The 21,186-nt window shown below is 46.5% G+C and overlaps 1 protein-coding gene across 4 annotated transcripts in view; it reads left to right on the forward strand.

Moving 5' to 3' along the window:
- Positions 1 to 21,186, forward strand: part of LOC112264580 (semaphorin-3C-like) — a 54,084-nt gene that overhangs the window by 21,400 nt on the left and 11,498 nt on the right. For all 4 annotated transcript variants that reach the window (XM_042297928.1, XM_042297927.1, XM_042297926.1 and 1 more), the window contains exons 3-9: positions 13,293 to 13,453; positions 15,273 to 15,335; positions 17,410 to 17,529; positions 18,785 to 18,875; positions 20,142 to 20,261; positions 20,497 to 20,639; positions 20,743 to 20,857. In XM_042297928.1, the coding sequence (XP_042153862.1) occupies positions 13,293 to 13,453; positions 15,273 to 15,335; positions 17,410 to 17,529; positions 18,785 to 18,875; positions 20,142 to 20,261; positions 20,497 to 20,639; positions 20,743 to 20,857 (813 nt within the window). The remainder of the gene's footprint in view (positions 1 to 13,292; positions 13,454 to 15,272; positions 15,336 to 17,409; positions 17,530 to 18,784; positions 18,876 to 20,141; positions 20,262 to 20,496; positions 20,640 to 20,742; positions 20,858 to 21,186) is intronic.

Raw genomic sequence — 21,186 nt, forward strand, 5'->3', positions numbered from 1 at the left:
ACCAGGGTGGGGAGAGGTGCAGGGCCTAGAGAGGGTAACAGGTGGGAGGTCCAGTCAGCAGCAAGTGTAAGGGTGTGTGTCAAAGGTTCTGCACTGGAGGCGAGATATACTGTAGTTCCCTAGAGTAAAGACTCTTTTATTACTACAGCCTAAACTGACTAAACCAAAAAAAGAGAAAACAAACTCTGGGGGGAGACTGTGTCCGTACACAGTATCTCACTCTCTCTCCCTCCCTCAAGCTACCCATCTTTTCTTCCCTCTCCCTTGAAACTCTAGCCGAGGGTAAGGCAGGTTCACGTGGCTGAGTGAGTCAGCTCGCGTCTCCAGGAGAGGTTGCCGTCACTGACATTCCTGCTCCCTCACACTGCTTAATCTTGTCTTGGAGAAGCAAACGCAATGGCAACCAAAACACAATAATAAACAGTGAGAAACGCAGGCCCCAGAACGCAGCCCTATATAATAAACAGTGAGAAACGCAGGCCCCAGAACGCAGCCCTATATAATAAACAGTGAGAAACGCAGGCCCCAGAACGCAGCCCTACATAATAAACAGTGAGAAACGCAGGCCCCAGAACGCAGCCCTACATAATAAACAGTGAGAAACGCAGGCCCCAGAACGCAGCCCTACATAATAAACAGTGAGAAACGCAGGCCCCAGAACGCAGCCCTATATAATAAACAGTGAGAAACGCAGGCCCCAGAACGCAGCCCTACATAATAAACAGTGAGAAACGCAGGCCCCAGAACGCAGCCCTACATAATAAACAGTGAGAAACGCAGGCCCCAGAACGCAGCCCTACATAATAAACAGTGAGAAACGCAGGCCCCAGAACGCAGCCCTATATAATAAACAGTGAGAAACGCAGGCCCCAGAACGCAGCCCTACATAATAAACAGTGAGAAACGCAGGCCCCAGAACGCAGCCCTATATAATAAACAGTGAGAAACGCAGGCCCCAGAACGCAGCCCTACATAATAAACAGTGAGAAACGCAGGCCCCAGAACGCAGCCCTATATAATAAACAGTGAGAAACGCAGGCCCCAGAACGCAGCCCTATATAATAAACAGTGAGAAAGGCAGGCCCCAGAACGCAGCCCTATATAATAAACAGTGAGAAACGCAGGCCCCAGAACGCAGCCCTATATAATAAACAGTGAGAAACGCAGGCCCCAGAACGCAGCCCTATATAATAAACAGTGAGAAAGGCAGGCCCCAGAACGCAGCCCTATATAATAAACAGTGAGAAAGGCAGGCCCCAGAACGCAGCCCTATATAATAAACAGTGAGAAACGCAGGCCCCAGAACGCAGCCCTATATAATAAACAGTGAGAAACGCAGGCCCCAGAACGCAGCCCTATATAATAAACAGTGAGAAACGCAGGCCCCAGAACGCAGCCCTATATAATAAACAGTGAGAAAGGCAGGCCCCAGAACGCAGCCCTATATAATAAACAGTGAGAAACGCAGGCCCCAGAACGCAGCCCTATATAATAAACAGTGAGAAACGCAGGCCCCAGAACGCAGCCCTATATAATAAACAGTGAGAAAGGCAGGCCCCAGAACGCAGCCCTATATAATAAACAGTGAGAAACGCAGGCCCCAGAACGCAGCCCTATATAATAAACAGTGAGAAATGCAGGCCCCAGAACGCAGCCCTATATAATAAACAGTGAGAAACGCAGGCCCCAGAACGCAGCCCTATATAATAAACAGTCAAACACGTTTCAGTAAAGCTGGAAACTAAATGAGGGGCTTCCTCTTCCAATTTTTAGCAAAAATCATTTTGGATTTAGTAGCATGATAAGAGATTTGTATTTAAACTTTTGTTTTCAATCACTTATTTTCTCCAATATTTAGTCTAGCGACCCCTTTCATTTGACATATTCCAAAACACAAACTCCATCTGTCTCAGTGAAAGTTAAAATAATGAATAGCGGACCGCTCTGAAGTCTGTGTTTTGTCAACCATGGATAAAATAAGATAAGGGCCATATTTTCCCATGAATCATTAAAATGTGAGAATGGTACAAAGCCCAGGACTAAGGACTGAATAATAAACCACTAACAGTGAGGCTTCCTATAGCTTTCTCTGAGCAGGTGAGGTGTTGATTAGACTGGGCTAGGTCTAATCCTAGGCCAGGATTCAGACAAACGCAGAGAAAATGTAATAAAATATTTGGCTGAATCGTGGGTTAGGATTATCTTGTCCCAGTCAGATTTACACCTCACCTGCTCAGAAAGCTTTTGGGATTTGGAGCCCTAGGCGTCGTGATTTGATGGCTACTACAAGTCAAGAACACTGTGTTGTCGATAATCTGTTTATTTAAATCCCTGCCATAGACTATATGGAGAAATGTTTCAATTTCAACTAAGGTGGAAAATGAATCTGTGTCTGTTCCAGTGGTCATATAGCATTGTCCTTTGTCAACCCGATTCAGTGACATAGGTGATATGCTTTTAATCAGAAACAGAATTCACTTTTCTGTCTTGGCTTTTTACTCCGCAAAATATACTTTCGAACATGAAGTATCTGGATTTCATCCCGGTTTATTTGGCCAAATTGCTGAGCATAGAAGAAAACGTTAGATCATCAGTTCATCAGATCATCGTCAGAAAGATGGCTCATGCCATGTTGATACTTTGTTTGACCCAGGTGAAACATTTCACAACCTTTTTGTTAGGCTGCGTTCTGCACCTGCCAGTGAGTTTACAAGCCAATACGACAATGTTTTAGCCCTGATCTAATTGTTAGGAGGCCGTATTAACGAGTTGCCTGCCCAGGGCTATGGCTGTATGGTACTTATCACACATCTAAGGCTGTCTGTATATGGCCTGGTAGGATGATTTGGGTTTTGTTTCTCTCTGGCGGATTGTGAAGAGGATTCTACACTAAGGCAGTGGGTGTTGAGAGTCATGGTCACTGTCGCTACTGACAGGGTACGTGTGGCTCAGGGTGGGTGCTGGTCTTTGTTTAAGATGTCAATAATGTCATCTGTCCTGCTGGTGGTCACGGTGTCGCTGTGTAAATGAGGCTTAAGAAAATATACAAGTATTTGGATGTAAAAAAATAAAATTTTCTGACTCCGTGTATATCTCTGTGTGTTTTAGCAGGTGTCTATTTGAATCCTTCGGTCTAGGCCTTGGTAGAGAGCCTTGGTCGCGTAGCTGTAGTTTGAGACATGTGGGAGATTGATTAAGATGGTGTTCTTGTAATGAGTGTTCCCTCTCTCTGGGAGCTACTCCTGTTCTCAGCCAAACCCTGAGCGGAACCAGACGTCACACACACACAGCCGTCTGTCTCACAGCCTTTCACCATAGAACGGATGCTCTGGTTCCCCAGCTTCCAGAGATTAGCTCCTCCTTTTATCATGCATCATTAGAATCTCCTCCTAGCCCTCATTATTCATAAAGAATGACTATCAGGAGGTCGTCCAACTGTGAAGTATGTTTATTTAATTGTGGGATGGTGTGTGCGCGCATGCAAATTCTTCACATTTGATTACTTTCTATTTTTCCCTGAATCACCATGGAAACTGACAGTTTTTTTTTCTCCATCCCTCTTTATAAAACAAATTGAGGCTCTGAACTGTTAAGTGAATATTTGGAATACTTCAGGTATCCTGAAAAATGTTTGAACCCTTTCAGATTGAACTCGAAGACTCCTCGGCGTTTTACTGAGGAAAATCATGAGGTGCATTCAGTGGAATTGAAACGAGGTAAAACATTTTCCGAATTCCTACGTGAAGGACTCATTTGGAAGATAAACAGCAGAGCCTTGCCAATGTAACATTCACCTCCTGTAAGATAATGTCTCAAACTTTAAATCTAATGGCAAGGTCTGAGCCAGTGGTTTGATGTTCAAGGTTTTATCCTTGCCGAACCTAAACCTCAAAACCTGATCATAAATCGCCTAACTTGCCCCAGATCTCATGATAATGTGTTCTCTATGGGTTTGCACTTTTGTCTTCTATCCCTGACCCCTCCGCAATTACAGAGCCTGGATAGGTCAAACAGACTGCTGCCTGCATGGTTGTCAGCAGGGTCAATAGGAAGTCAAAGGTCGTTAAAGGCAGGGCTGACGCAGGGCAAAAGTGGACCAGTGTTTCTGCATTAGTGCTCAGGGGCATGGAAGTAAAGTAAAATGCTTATAATTTCACACAGCATCCCATATCTGCTTTACATTATTTTTCCCAGAGTGCATCTAAACTTGTAATTTGCAACATAATTTGCCTTTGAAGTGAAATCACAAATCCGTGATGGTATGCTCCAGGGAGTTTAAGGCTATGCAAACCAGTGACCTGTCATTACTGTTACAGAGAGATATATTTAGACATACAAATAACCAGGCTGACTGGGGTTGTTTTTTGTGTGGTTGTTGTTTGTGTCTCCAGGCATGTGTCCTGTTGCTAGCCGAGCTAATTGATTGCGTTAGAAACAGGACATTCTCCAGTGAAGGTTAGCGAGTACAGGCTGCAGCAAAGCCTACGGCTGCTGTGTTTGCGGACAGGGTTTGACAAGCCTTCTGTCAGTCATACCTTTTCTCTCCTTTCTCCCCCTTTCTCTTCCTGTCTCAGTGTTTTGACATTCCTGTCTTCGACCTTGCCGCCCCCAGATTAATGTTTTAGTGTTCATCCCGTGCACCATGTTGAAAGGTAATCCATGGCCATCAATATGGAAGAGACGGTATCCTTCTGGAAGATGCACAAGGTCAAATGGAAATGGTGACGGTTGGTCTTTGGGAATTTAGGCTATTGATTCAGTGAAATGTATTCTCAGCGTTTTTCTGTCGTTTTTTTTTTACAGATGTATCATTAAATATTTTATCTTGCACACAACTATTCTATATTCACTAACAATGGAACAAGGCTCAGAGTGACTCTTTTGGAATAACTTTTTATTATACCAGTGAAAATGTGTGTATTTTATTGTTGTGATCAATGACAAAATGTGAGTTATTTGAACCTTTGAGGTCAAGACCCTTTTCTGAGATCTTGGTCATAACAAGATCTCAGCTATGCTTTATCTTGGCCAGGTCGCAGTTGCAAATGAGAACTTGTTCTCAACTAGCCTACCTGGTTAAATAAAGGTGGAATAAAAAAATAAAATAAAAATAAATGTAAAAAAATAAAAGAAACGGCATGTCTGTGACCAGTTATTACTCTCTGTACCCTCACCAGGGGTGTAAAAAGTACCCAACTGTCATACTTAAGACAAAGTATATATATGTTGTTAGAAAATGACTCAAGTGAAAGTCACCCAATTAAATACTACTTGAGTAAAAGTGTTTAGTTTTAAATATACTTAAGTATCAAAAGTAAATGTAATTGATCAAAATGTACTTAAGTATCAAAAGTATAAATCATTTCAAATTCCTTATTATATTAAGTAATCCACACCGCACCATTTTTAAAATGTACGGATAGCCAGGGGCACACTCCACCACTCAGACATAATTTAAAAAGAAAACATTTGTGTTTAGTGAATCCGCCCGATCAGCAGTAGTTGGGATGACCAGGGAGGTTCTCTTGATAAGCGTTCACAATGTAAAGAGTAATTTCGGGTGTCAGGGAAAATGTATGGAGTAAAAAGTACATTATTTTCTTTAGGAATGTAGTGAAGTAAAAGTAATCAAAAATAGTGAAGTACAGATACCCTAAACGACTTACAGTAAGTAGTACTTGAAAGTATTTTTACTTAAGTACTTTACACCACTGACCCTCACCATAACAGCAATGAGATGACCGTTTGACATTCATGATGTCAGCCAGGAAGGAAAGTCTTTTTAATCCAACAAAACGACGATCTCAACATGTCATCTCCGCCCAATTCGCCTGCATCTTTCTCAGCCTTTGCTTCTCTTCCACTTCCACTAATAAATCAGAGAATCTCATGGCCCAGTACTGTCTATTAAACATCCCCTGAACCTGACAGTTTCAAGTTTTATTAGTCGTATGTACGGGATACACATGGTATACACCGTCCAACCAAATGCTTACTTGCAGTTTCCTTCTCAACAATGCAACAATAGAGGATAAGAATACGAACGTAAAGTAAATGACTCCGTAGAATGGAATAAACATTTTAACATAAGTATAATACAGGAAGGCACATTTTATAGTTCAATATTGACTCTCCCTCTGGTCTCATGGGGTCTGTAGCTGAACTGACAGTAAAAATACATTGATTTAGTATCTGCGGGCGGAGTGAAGGAGTAATTGGAGGACTGGTTAGGTGAAAGGTCATGAGAGGCCCTACGGGGGGGGTTGGTGGGATGCTGTGGCAGGTGAAGAGGCCAGGTGCTAATTAAGGCTAACGCTTAGCTAGCGTGATGGACAGGTTGGTTTGCGTCTCCAGTTTCAGACTCCTGGAGGAGATATTACCCAACGCCACTGCAGTGCAGGTCATCTGTGTAACGAAGACTGCTCTGATACTGGTGCTGAGTAACCTCACCCTGCAGAGTCTGCAGAACCACACTCTCACTGCCAAGGAGAAAGATTATTCTATGACCTCATGTTCTACCCTTGTGTCCTACATAGTGAAAATGGAGTGAGAAATCAATGATGGGGATGTCATACTAAAGGCTAATAAGAGAATAGTCACCCTACATATGACCGAGTCCCCTGACATGATGTCTGGAGACTGCTAGATAATGCAGTAACTTACAGAAAATGGTGGGAAGAGGATGACATTGGATGGGATGAGAGTTAGTCGACCGAGCGGTTGTCCCTCTTTCTTACAAGCAGTCCCTGTATGTCTATGGAGAGGAGTGTGTTGATACTTGAGCGGTGAGTTTGTGTGCTCCTGCTCCTCTTGCCGGGTCGAGAATGTGGTGAATGTCAGACAGACAGACGGACAGCCAGATGACTGTCACCCTGCACTGGCCAGACTGGGTGGTCCCTCTCTACGAGGGGGACAAGGAGAAGACCATGCTCTGGCACGATACCCAACCCGCCCCCTCTGCTTTACCTGCCTAAATACCACCTGCCATAACACTGTATACTGTAGAGGTAATGTAGGCTAGGCCTATATCCCCATGGTGATGGAAGAAATGTCCTCATGCGGGTCAGCGTCTCCAGAGCCAGACCGAAGCTTTGAGTTGCCAGGGTAAAGGTTGTGAGTGGTGCAGTATGTGTGAATGTACCAACATTGTATTAGAGGAGTGTAGCCATGCAGAACTGAACCCAAGGAGATGTGGCATTGTCCTCACAAAGAGCACCGACACTTGGCAAGAGGTCTAAAGTCAGATGTTTATAAAGAAACCCACTCCATCTTCAGTGGGTACATGAATCAGGGGGCGGAAGTGTACTAAGCCCATGCTTCAATATTTATCAAGGCGAGTGATTGGGATCCGCCAACTCCTGCCCCTGAAAACAGTGGAACACAGCTCCTAGTCGTTGAAAATAGACAATGCCTCATTTGCATGTGGTTAATGAATTCATGATGGCCTTTGAGGGTGTGGCCCATTTTGAAAAGGAATGCATTGAATCTGAGACTCAAAGGGAGGTTTGTGATTGCCCGGCTCTGTGGTGTTAATGGGGTCTAAAGACCTCTGGGCCTTTGGCTCTCAGACACCGAGGTAGCCAACATCCAGCAAGAACTCTCAATCCACAGGCCTAGTTAACCATTTAACCTAGTCTAGCTTTTCAGTACGCCTATGAGTAGAGCGGATTAAATCTTGGTTGTAGACTTGGTTCTCTTAAACTTCAGCCCCAGATGAGCCTTGGCTTGAACCATCCTATACCGTGTACGACATCCATATTAGGAAGTTGTCTGTTCACACAATGCCGTAATCCTGATCCTTTGATGCCTCTTTCTGCACCTGACCCTGCCTGGACACAGCTGGACTACACGTGTCATGGCTCAGTACAGCCTGAGTGTCAGTCCCCAGCTGGTGCCCCCCGCACATAGAGAAAGGGAGAGTAGAATGAGCCTGTCGGGTGGCTCAGTGGGCCGACCAGCACAGACTGCTGGCTCCATGTCCTTAAACCTGGTCTTGGGGGGACCCACAAAGTCATCGCTCTTGTAAAAGCCAGACGGCGTACTTTCCAGCAGCGCTGAATCTTTATTTTTACAATTCTGCAATGTGATAAAACTGTTCCTTGTATGGCGAGCCAAACCTAAAACACCACTGGCTTGTTTACTGGTGGGGATCATGGAGGCCTACTACTTTGATCAGCCTAACAAATGGGAGAGTTAGTCTGTCATTCCGTGTTATGGGTTTTCACTTCGCCGGAGGGAGACTTACTCTCTGTGGTGGTACAACCCCCCCCAATGTAATCACAGCAACGTGAAACAAGACGAGGCCTATCCCATCTACATTTATACAATTATGAAATGAACACTGCAATCTCTTCCACGATTTTAATTACAGTAATACCATCATGGGCGGAAGGACAAGTCCCTGCTGCTGCCCAAATCCTTCACTTAGATTCTACAGACTGACATCACAACTGCCTTTTGGACAGTACTATGTGGCATGCAGGACGGTTGTTGCCTTTCTCTGCTATCCTCCCTTAGTTTACAGAATACTTGTTAATAGGGAATGATGATCAAAGCTTGTAGTCTGGTAATGTCATCAGACGTTCCTGGTGGGTTTTAGACTGGATTAAAAGTCTGCTGTCTAAAACAGATTTGCCCTCCGTGCACAAGGTTCACTGGACTGGGGATCAATGCAAATGTGAATCGAAAGTGTGTTAATAAGCTGATGAAATATAGATCATCTGAGATCCTGCTGTAATGTCACGGTGAATGTGTATCCATTAGGGTCATTAGTTACATTCTCACCATCGAGGATCTCTGACCTGATGTCTTGGGTGACCGCTAGTATGGATTTATATCTGGGTTTTAGTCTTGCATGCGAAATATGTAGACTACTTCACTCAGACTAGATAACATCTGTAGTTGCTCTGCGGCAGTGTACGACGATGCGAAGCCCGCAACCCACCACCACTCTTAAATATTGAATGACCGTTGTGGTCTCTTGGCCCCTACTGAAGGTTTTTGTGCTGCTTCCACTTGACCAAGCTCTCACAAATGAACCACTCTTCAAAGGGACTAGAGATATTACTGTGCGGTCACCTGCAGCGGTCGGCTGCTCTGCAACCCGCAGTCCACTACATTGGTGAACGTGCCTGGTCAGAACACTATTCCTGCACAGCGGAGCCCCCATGGGTGAATGTGCCTGGTCAGAACACTATTCCTGCACAGCGGAGCCCCCATGGGTGAATGTGCCTGGTCAGAACGTTATTCCTGCACAGCGGAGCCCCCATGGGTGAATGTGCCTGGTCAGAACGTTATTCCTGCACAGCGGAGCCCCCATGGGTGAATGTGCCTGGTCAGAACACTATTCCTGCACAGCGGAGCCCCCATGGGTGAATGTGCCTGGTCAGAACACTATTCCTGCACAGCGGAGCCCCCATGGGTGAATGTGCCTGGTCAGAACACTATTCCTGCACAGCGGAGCCCCCATGGGTGAATGTGCCTGGTCAGAACACTATTCCTGCACAGCGGAGCCCCCATGGGTGAATGTGCCTGGTCAGAACACTATTCCTGCACAGCGGAGCCCCCATGGGTGAATGTGCCTGGTCAGAACACTATTCCTGCACAGCGGAGCCCCCATGGGTGAATGTGCCTGGTCAGAACACTATTCCTGCACAGCGGAGCCCCCATGGGTGAATGTGCCTGGTCAGAACACTATTCCTGCACAGCGGAGCCCCCATGGGTGAATGTGCCTGGTCAGAACACTATTCCTGCACAGCGGAGCCCCCATGGGTGAATGTGCCTGGTCAGAACACTATTCCTGCACAGCGGAGCCCCCATGGGTGAACGCTCACAGTCAAAGTGAACTCTGGAGTCCTACCAGGAGGCACACAGGGGAAGGTACGGCCCACCTGCCCACATAAATAATAGACTACCCACAATCCTCTACTGAGTCCTCAACACTGCTCTGCGTTCTCCTACTGCGGGCGTGTTCTGTAACGGGGGCAGAAATGTTTTTGTATCCTGTCCATGATGCCTAAACAACAAGGGATATGCCATTTCATCCTCCGTCAACACCACAGCAGCTCAACCTACATACCAGACCTCCCCAACGTCTTACTGTCAAGGGTGGTGTCCTCTCATTTTACGATCCCCTGAATACTTCAAGCGAGCCAATAACAATGACCAACATTCTTACTCATTATGTTTAACAGTTAGAGCCCGTTTTTTCCTCAAGCCACATCTGAGTGAATCCAGTCTACATAAACAGCACCATCCGTAGCAGACTGGACAGACGAGGACAATACAGCCAATTATATCCACAAACACTTATGACATACTCAGGGTCTCTGCTGGTGATGTCATCATAGTGGAATGCAGGCTAAGCCCATGGCTAATAAATATTACTACAACCTAATGGATTTAAAATTCATTGTGATGAGAGCATATGGGAGCTCCCATTTGATCATTTGGTTTTCAATAAACAGGCCCGAACTCATCGTAAGAGCATGGGTTTGATTGTCAACCCAATGATTTATATGGTAACAGACCGTACTGTACATGTACCAGCCACTGTCCTCCAAATGCTTTAAGCGATACTTCCGGGACTCATTATTACTGATCTATGACAGCCATTATATAGTTTAAGTTTAGATTACATTTCCACAGCCACGTATTAATGTAATGGCATCAAAAGTTTAACTCGTCCCACAAGGATGACCTCCGATCCCATCAGGTCAAAGGTTAATGGGTAGTAGAATAAACATCCACAGACTTGCCTGCCACCATCTCTCTTTGTAAGCCGATCTCATTATAAATTAGACGCATGCTAAATTGTGCAAATCCCATGCATCTCAGGAAGAAAATGGTGGAGAAGCGCTTGAAGTGAGTCTTCATGTTTTTTCTTCAGAGAGTGCAGGTGCGGTACACCAACGGCTATTGTGACATTTTGATAGGCTGTATTGCTTACCCAGGCATGACTCCTGTCTTTCCCGCTGGTGTCATGATGAGCAGACAGACACTGGATCCCATGGTATGCACCAGAGGCTATGCTCGCCTCACAGAGGATCAGCTGGGCGGCGGGGTCATGTGACGCACGCCTGCCGCGCTGTTTCCCCCCCAAAACACTGGACTTAGTTAGGGCTTCCACCCATGGTAGGAAACATGAAAGTGTCCAATTCCTCCACTGAGAAAACAATACAGAGTTAATTAACTTATTATCATTATTTCACCCGGGCCGCCTCACCCCACACACCTCTGAACACTTTGTTCCCCTTGTGGAATGTTCTAGAGGGACAATATGGATAGAATCAGACTGTATCAAGAGCATTGACTTTAGGGGGGTTTCCAGATCCACATTGAGCAGAGCTACAATAAACCCTTCTGTAAACAGGAATCATTAAGTGAGAGTCAGCACCTTTTTGCTCCAGGAAAAACAGAAGCAGGAGCCCGCAGGCTTGTAAACTGAACACTCCTTTCCCTCAAGCATAAGAAAAAGATCAAATAAAACCCTTTCCAAGAAGGTCTTTAAATCTCTCCTGCCTGCTTATTCTGGAGGGATGTAGGTAAGAGTGGTTTGGAGTGAAGCATGGTTTTAATTAGTTCTTATAGTTACTCCTTCACCCCTGGTGGCACGCCTGGCTTCCCTGATCTCTGGCAGAGCAGGCCATTGAACCTCTGTAGCCTGATGAGCCAAAGGCTTGAACTTAATATTGCCTTGAGCCCAATATCACCCTGAGCCCAATGCGACCCTATCTCCTCACCTCTAAAGCTTTGGACACGTGATCTTCTCCTTTTTCCAGAGGTTCTCTTTGTTAAATGCACATTGTATTTGTTGGAGTTTGACAAGGGCCTTCGTATTAGATTTGAGTCCGGTGGAAACAAAGCATTGTGTGTGTTGTTCGTTAGGCGCTGTGAGATAATGGTCATGCCTAAAGTTATACATGATACACCAACCGACTGCTTTGTGCTTTTTTAAGAATATCGGCAAAGTTGATTTCTCTACATTTGATTGGGGCGTAGGATAAATCCATTTTTTATTTGTCACATACACATGGTTAGCAGATGTCAATGCGAGTGTAGCGAAATGCTTGTAGTGTAGCAAAATGCGGATGCTTGGGCCTCCCGAGTGGCGCAGTGGTCTAAGGCACTGCATCACAGTTGCTAGTTGTGCCGCTAGAGATCCTAGTTCACGTCCAGGCTCTGTCGCAGCCGGCCGCGCCTGGGAGACCCATGGGGCGGAGCACAATTGGCCCAGTGTCGTCCGGGATAGGGGAGGGTTTGGCCGGCAGGGATGCCCCTGTCCCATCGTGCTGTTGCGACTCCTGTGGCGGGCCGGGTGCAGTGCACGCTGACACGGTCGCCATGTGTACGGTGTTTCCTCTGCCACATTGGTGTGACTGGCTTCTGGGTTAAGTGGGCTTTGTTTCAAGAATCAGTGAGTCTTGGTTGACTCGTGTTTCGGAGGACGCATAGCTCTCGACCTTCGCCTCTCCCGAGTCCGTACGGGAGTTGCAGCGATGGGACAAGACTGTAACTACCAATTGGATACCACGAAAAAGAGGGTAAAAGTAAAAAAAAATAGGGATGTGAGGATGCTTATAGAGGTATTGTCAAGATCAATAGAGTGAAGAGGCGTGGGAAACTGTACTTATTCATGTAAACAACTCTGGCTTTATTCCATACTGCAACAGCACTAAACACACATCCATGATCAGAAAGCAAGTGAGGTGAGGCACTGGAAAACAGCTTTCATTCAGGATTAAAGGGCCTCGACCTCAAAAGCACTGCTATTGAATAGAGTAATGAAAAGTGATTTTAGCCTGGAGGCCTCAAGGAGAGCATAGCCAGCCTGTTTGTTGATTAGAGAGAAGAAAAGGAAGAAGGATCAACTTGCTCTCAACTCCTCCCCCTGCCCCCCCCTGCCCCTGTCAATAGTGATGAATATGCGTGACTTTGGCGTGAAGGCCTTTGATGGTTTGGATGGAGAGCTCTGGACGCTTAGACAGAGGACGTTTACTTCTTCCTTCTTGCTTTAGGGCAATACAGGCTTTTTCAGTAGCTGGTCGGTCAGAGAGACAACCAAGTCAATGGTTTTTCCACAGATCTCTTTTGCTCACCGTGACTGTCCAGTGTTCATAAAGTTGCTGGAAAGTTGTTGTGTGGAATCTACTGCATGTGTTGCAAAACAGATGCAATCACCTTTTTATGCACTAGTTTAGTCAGTGTTAGCTGACTTGGTATAGTCCTGCTGTAAACGCAACAGATCCCTCATTATTTCCCACCATAACATTGTCCGTTTGTGTATCCCACAGACCTGCAGGCCTCCCAGACGATGGAGTACTACAGTCTGTCAGACAAGGCCATGGACTACAGGATCCTGTTGATGGACGAGGACCAGGACAGGATGTATGTAGGCTGTAAGGACCATGTCCTGTCTATGGATATCAACAACATCACCCATGGGACACTCAAGGTGAGTTCCTCTGAGCAGTCCGTTAAACTGCTAAGAGGATTTTCCTTGCAGCATCAGGGAAATGTTTAGTTGATCATTGTTTGTTGTGATAGTATTGTAAGTAGAGAATGGATATAGCAGGATACTGACTTCATCTGCCTTACAGTATGATGGTGTGATGACTCATAACTCTGTCTGATACCAACATGAGTTCTATTACTTTCCATCCTATTTATCAAGCTCACACTAAAGGAGACAAAACGACCTTGATCTCATTTAGCGTTCCTTGCACGTGGCAGATTGTGGCTGAATACATTATGCTAATTATACAAGAGCAGTAATGGTGGTAATTAAGTTCAAATATAGTACATTTTATAAGCTAGATCACACCCATTTCATGGAGCAAAATATGACACATCTTAGTGGTGCTTGATGCAGTTCTGTGATTCTGTAACAGAAGTTCCCTGCTAATTGTATCTCTGTGTGCAGAGAGGGAGCCGTCCTGTCTCTAACTGACAGGCGTGAAGAGCAGAACAGATGGGAATGCATTTAGTTTACCCCAGAGAGAGCTGTAGCACATCCATTTGCAAAGTAATTGCCTGATTAGACCCTTCAAGCTCCCAGCATTAGACCATCATGATTTGGGAAGTACAAGCTCCCTATTGGGAAGTACACTACAGTGTTTGGAAATATAGCATTTACTGTGAGACCCTAAGTTATCATCCCTCATGATTTGGGAAGTACACTCCAGTGTGGAGCATCCCTATTGGGAAGTACACTCGGTGTAGGGCGTCCCTATTGGGAAGTGGCTACGGTGTAGGGCGTCCCTATTGGGAAGTGGCTACGGTGTAGGGCGTCCCTATTGGGAAGTCGCTACGGTGTAGGGCGTCCCTATTGTGGTGTAGGGCGTCCCTATTGGGAAGTCATTGGGAAGTCTACGGTGTAGAGCGTCCCTATTGGGAAGTCGCTACGGTGTAGAGCGTCCCTATTGGGAAGTCCTATTGGAGCGTCCCTATTGGGAAGTCGCTACGGTGTAGGGCGTCCCTATTGGGAAGTCGCTACGGTGTAGGGCGTCCCTATTGGGAAGTCGCTACGGTGTAGGGGCGTCGCTCCGTCCCTATTGGGAAGTCGCGTCCCTATTGGGAAGTCGCTACGGTGTGGAGCGTCCCTATTGGGAAGTCGCTACGGTGTGGAGCGTCCCTATTGGGAAGTCGCTACGGTGTGGAGCGTCCCCATTGGGAAGTCGCTACGGTGTGGAGCGTCCCCATTGGGAAGTCGCTACGGTGTGGAGCGTCCCCATTGGGAAGTCGCTACGGTGTGGAGCGTCCCTATTGGGAAGTCGCTACGGTGTGGAGCGTCCCTATTGGGAAGTCGCTACGGTGTGGAGCGTAGGGCCCCTATTGGGAAGTCGCTACGGTGTAGGGCGTCCCTATTGTGTGGAGCGTCCCCTATTGGGAAGTCGCTATTGGGAAGTGTAGGGCGTCCCTATTGCTACGGTGTGGAGCGTCCCTATTGGGAAGTGGCTACGGTGTAGGGCGTCCCTATTGGGAAGTGGCTACGGTGTAGGGCGTCCCTATTGGGAAGTCGCTACGGTGTGGAGCGTCCCTATTGGGAAGTGGCTACGGTGTAGGGCGTCCCTATTGGGAAGTGGCTACGGTGTAGGGCGTCCCTATTGGGAAGTGGCTACGGTGAGTGAAGTTTGTCAGTTTGTTCTCATCTCTTCCTTCCTTCCGCTCCACAAGCTGTCCATTGTTTTTGGGTTTTAAAAAATCCCAACTTTCCAAGAAGACCAGGATGTGCAATGGTCCCTAATGAAGATGTTTTCTGTGATTCTCACCAGGTGTTTTGGCCTGCATCTGTTAGCAAGATTGAGGAATGCCAAATGGCTGGCAAGGACCCCACGGTAAGAACACTTACACTCAATATGTAGCATTAACTGCTAACTAAAACCACTGAAAGTCATGTGTGATGCTAACCGCTAACTAAATGAATGAACACACTATACTGATCAAGTCTCTGGTCCTTCTCCATTAGCATGTGTTAGCATGTGCTAGCATCCTGGGTTCCAAACGCGTGGGGCTGCAGATGTGGAGTTGAGGAGAGTCATTGACTCCTGGCATTCCTTATGTTAGTTGATAGTTGAATGAGGCATAGGAGTGCTCAAATCCACCCAGAGAAAATAAACAAGCATCAAAGCAGTACGCTAACTACTGTGACTGACAACAGATCCCATAACCAGTCCTGATCCCTTACTGCACTGAGTCTCTGTATTAGCATATACAACATCGACAACCTCAAAACAGCAGCTGGTGATTCAGTTTTCTGTAACTAATTAGGCTGTTTTGCATGTTAGGACAAACATTCTGTTTTTGTTCCATTGTTTTTAGTGGACTGTGTTGGTCTGTTTTTTATTTGGACTGTGACTTCAAAGGCATTCATGTGGTGTACAGTTATGAAGCTAGTAGTCGTAGTTAGTAACAACAGCCGCCATGACAGAGAGATGTGGTCTTGTACAGTACTAGAGTGTAGGACCATAGACTTGTACTGTAGGGGTAGAGAAGAAGCTGTTTCCAGTCAGTGGAGGGTGATTAGTGCTGCCTAGAGTCACGGCTCCGGCTCTGTGGACAGCCTCGCACAAATATTTGGCTGAGCGTCTCTATGTGGAGAAGCCCAGTGGTCGGCTTACCTCCCTCCTCCGCCTCTACTCCTCCATCCCTCTCTTTCACAGCCCTGCCTGGTCTCTATCTTGCAGTCTCGGCCTCTCCCCTCTCTCTCTCTCGCTTTACTCTTACTGTCTCTCTCTACCTCTCACTCACTCTTTCTTTCTCTCTGTTTAAACTCGGTTTTTAGAATGCAGTTTCTCCCAGACATTTTATTTGTCTTCCTGAATCGCAGCCCTTGTCAGGTTGTTATGGTTACCCTCCTGGTGTGTGTGTGTGTGTGTATTCAATTCCTCCTTTACGATAGAATCTGGGGTCACCGGGCCTCCAGACTACGACCACATATGGCATTTGGGGAGAAATATTCCTTTATTGTATGTATAAAAGGATGAGATTGATTAAGTTCATGTTTAAAAGTTCCCTCACTGTATGATCCTCCCTTAAAGGCCATCAGCCTGGTTTTAAATCCCCTACTACAGTTGCTCTGGCTTGTCTCTGAAGGGGACCTGTGGCTGGATAGTTAACCCCAGCAAGCTCTGGGACATGAAATGAGTTAATTTGTAAATCTGCTATTGGATTTGAGCAGTGGGGGGTGTGTAGAGTTGATGGAGGGAGTCGTCTGAAGGGCGTTTATCTGCTAGGAGGAGAGGGAATGAAAGAAAGTGAAAAAGCGAGAGGGAATGAAGGGTGTGTGGTGTTGGACGTATCATTGTTTTTCTCGGCGGAGTTAGTGTGCGGAGTGTGAGTGGGCGCAGCTGCTCCGTTTCCGTGGGGATGGCCAAGTTCCTAATGGCTCCCTGGATGATCTTCTCCTCTGCTGGCTCGCTCCGCGGTCTGAGTTTTTATTACGCACAAAGCCCAGTGCTCAGGCCAGTCCCACCTCCTGCTGAAGAGGGAAAGATCTCGATTGGGTCTGTAATCAGATCACAGGGCTGTATATACTCAGCCCAGGAGACAGGGCTTTGACGAAACATCACTTCACTGTTGACACCCTTTTTTCCACTCTACCAGTGCCAGGGAGCAAACTGGAAATAGCGATTATGATTGTACTTAATGACAGTACATAAGTAGCAAGTGAGCAAAGTTGGAATAACATTGGTAGCTAACCATTTGGAACTGTGTAATTGCTCTTTATGAAGCATAGGCCCTGACCAAACACAACTTAGCCACTGTTAGCTTTATGACCTTCTCAACAATTGCAATCTGGAAGGATTTTGCTGTTGAACCTGCAACATTACATGATAGATTGATTGACTGATGTATGGATACTTTGATTTCATACATGTACTAACCAATTTCCTCTCCACCTCTCCGCAGCATGGATGTGGTAACTTCATCCGGGTGGTCCAGCCGTTCAACAGAACCCATCTGTTCATCTGTGGGAGTGGTGCCTACAGTCCTGTCTGTGCCTTCATCAACAGGGGCAGGAGACCAGAGGTTCGTATGCTCCTTGACTTATAATCAGACCATGAACGCTATGCTATAGTTCACCTACAGTACAGTCTCTACCACCATATTCTCATACAAATGGAAATTCCTGTGGATATGTGATGTGGTTATTGCTGAAACTAGAGTTTGGTAGGTTTACGGCTGGGCGCCTCTGCTTCTGAAACCAAACTAACGGATTTTTTATGTCTCATCTGGGGCAAGAGGAAGTCTGTCTTAATCCAAGACATCCTCAGGAAAGCAGCTATAACAGTTGAGTTTAGCCTTGTGTGTCAGTCTCTCTGAGAAAGAGAAGAGAGGGATGGAGTAGAAGAGGAGGAGCTGTCTGCCCCGGTCTCTGTCCACCTGGCCCTGAAAACAAGACTGGGAAACCCCTCCAGGAGAAAAGCGCTCACTGAACTCACTCGCAGTTACAGCAGTCTGCAGCGCCTGCCAAATGCTAATCGGCACAGAGTTCGAAACCAGGCTCTTTCTTCAGTATGGTGTCTTCTGTCATTTAGGGTTTTGTTTAAAAAGCAGCATTGCTCTGTTTTTCCCATCCGCCAATTTTTGGATGTGTCAGTATCGTTTCTCAGACTGGGTTTGCTAACAGTAACAAGCTGCTATTGTGGGACTTTGACGCATATCTCCCTGGGCTCTTTGGCCCCTAAGCGTGTGTCACATTGTTGTAGGGGAGCCTAGTGAGGAGGATTTCAGTGTCACAGACAGGTCACCTTTGTGTGAGTGTCGCCGTACAGACTCTGTGATGAATGGCCACGGATCGCCGCCAGAGCCACGGGAAATCTTCACGCACCACTTGGAGAGCAGCCGCGCTTTTCTGGAGAACGTCCCTGGGCTGACGGCACCTCCGTCCCCTTCATTCCCCCAGTCAGAACTGTCGAAGTGTGGGTTGGACCAAGCCGGGGGGATTTTCCGCTGACCGCCGAGATTGTAAATTCAGATGATCCATTTCACTGTGAGGGGTGGCGGAGGGCCAGGTCTGAGATGGAACCACAGCATCTCAGCCCATCGGAGGACATTCCTCCCTAATGGAATGTTCTTTTAATGTCCCGTGCAGACCAGTAAAGGTAAAGCCCAGCGTTGGTTTTGTAACTCTTTAAACCAGAGGGGAAAAAACCTTACTCTGGATTACCTTGAGAACATTTGGAATGCTCATAATCTCATATTTATTGCTAAAAAGAGCAGAAGGTTGAATTCCATCAAATTCCCATATGAAATATGTTATTTACATTTTCTTTTCCTGCAGGAGCAAGTGTTCCACATTGACTCCAGAGCGGAATCTGGGAAGGGAAGGTGCTCCTTCAATCCTAGAGTCAATACGGTCTCCGTCATGCTTAGTAAGTTTTCCTCTGTCCCTCTATTGGCTCTATTTATGTCTCTGCAGGACACATCATACAAAAACCCAAATCGCTATGCTTCCCCACCCTATGGTTAACCCAACTCCCCATCCGCTTTATCGGTGACCCTGCCGTAGGTCGGGCCGCACACCCTTGTCAGTCTGTGTCGTCCTTTGGCCTCTGATTGGTTGCCGGGTGTCAAGTTTCTGACGAAATTGCCAGAGGCACCGAGTCGCACGCACAGCTCGACTTTCTGACACCCAAGCCCTGTGGCGTCAGCAGCCCTACCCGTCATCAGCCCCTCAAGCCCGGGCCGTCCGGTCACAAGGAGAGGGTTGGCAGAGAGGAGGGGTAGTGGTGGCAGAGAGGAGGGGTAGTGGTGGCAGAGAGGAGGGGTAGTGGTGGCAGAGAGGAGGAGTGGTTGTGGCAGGGAGGGGACCTCTGAGTCAGACTAGGGGACAATCAGGCCTGTGTCTGGGCTAGATGAAAAGGCTCCATCTCCATACTGAACCCCTCATATGAGCTTGTGCTGTCTGGGGGATGTTGACACCACTGCTCCCCTCAAAGCAGCCAATCACATACAAACACTTGGACCTGTGCCACACCTCCAGAGTACAGGCTGCTGCATGCTGGGGCTGATGGAATGATGAAGTGACAGAGTAATGGAATGATGAAATGCACAGAGGGTGTGGAGAGAGGAAAGAAAGAGAGTGCGGGCTCACAGCCAGGGTCATTAGCAGAGTACAGGGAGATCAAACACTATGGCTGTAAATCCACTGTTGGCTCCATTACTGTTTACTGTCACCATTCCCTGTCCACAGTGATGTACTGTCTCTGTAAATAAAGGCTGTCATTGTAAATAAGAATTTGCCTAGTTAAATGAAAAAATTCCATCACCATTGAATTCACCATTGAATATGAACCCAGAATTTCCATTGCTGTCAATGGAAATTGAGACAGGCACATTTTTGTTCCCTTGGCCATTAATAGTCAGTGATTTATTTTTTTGTGTGTGTGTTTTGTCAAGTCTTTAGGGCTCGTGGGGGGTGAACAGAGTGTTCTGTTTGGTCAGATGGGAGTAAGATGGTTCAGCTATGATCCAGGGGTGTGTTCATTAGGGCACACCGTAGCGCAACTTTTTGCAATGGAAAATGAAAACAAGCTTTTCTTAGTGGACAAGTTCAGGTAGTACCTCCCTGTTTTACTTCATTTTCTTCCATGCAGTGCCATAATGAACACAGCCCTGTATGTGTCTCTGTGTTCCAGACCAGGAGCTGTTCTCAGGCATGTACATAGACTTCATGGGGACGGACGCTGCCATCTTCAGGAGCCTCACCAGGAGGAACGCAGTGAGGACAGACCAGCACAACTCCAAGTGGCTGAGTGGTGAGCACGTACAGCAGAAGCATATGAAGCACATGTAATGTACACCAGAAGTCTCCAACTGTGACCCTTAAGAGCTAGAGGTTGGGCAGGCTTTTATTCCATCCCTGCACTAACACATCTGGAGTTGGAGATCCACATTTAGTACATCAAATGTACTTCAACTACTTTGACACTGGAGACAATGGACAGAACGTTATACTATAACATTTTGACCCTGTTTATTTATTTTCCATAGAACCCATCTTCATAGATGCCCAGTTAATCCCAGACGGATCGGATCCCAACGATGCTAAACTGTATTTCTTCTTCCGGGAGAGACTGACGGACAACAGTGGGAATACCAAGAACATCCACACCATGGTCGCTAGAGTGTGTCCTGTAAGTGTGTGTTCAGGAAGTGTGTGTGTGTGCGTGTGCATTGCATACAAGGGTATGTGTGCATACATGAGACATTAACATGCATCTCTTTCAACGTCTACAGAATGACATAGGTGGCCAGCGTAGCCTGGTGAACAAGTGGACCACGTTCCTGAAGGCCCGGATGGTGTGTTCAGTTCTGGAGGAGGACGGCACCGAGACACACTTTGACGAGCTTGGTGAGGAATACGCCAACACCTACCTACTATGTTCACCAAGGCCTGGAACATTCTGTTCCAACCCAAACCACTTCTCCTGTTTACCTAGAACTAAACATCTCACTAGCCAGTCTTAACAAATACCAATGGATCTCAGATGCTCAGGTGTTTTGGATTAGAAGAAGGGTCTTTACACCGGTTTGTTGACCTTCTCAGTATTGAAAGAATTCATGGTTGCACTTTAGTTGGCTAGTCCACCTGTAGATGCTCTACAGACTATTAGTAACATTTAAACTATCTTCTAGCTCTATCCCCAACCATAACCCTTACCCTAAACTTTAGACTAAACC

Source organism: Oncorhynchus tshawytscha, linkage group LG15 (assembly GCF_018296145.1).
Source record: "Oncorhynchus tshawytscha isolate Ot180627B linkage group LG15, Otsh_v2.0, whole genome shotgun sequence".
Classification (NCBI taxonomy): domain Eukaryota; kingdom Metazoa; phylum Chordata; class Actinopteri; order Salmoniformes; family Salmonidae; genus Oncorhynchus; species Oncorhynchus tshawytscha.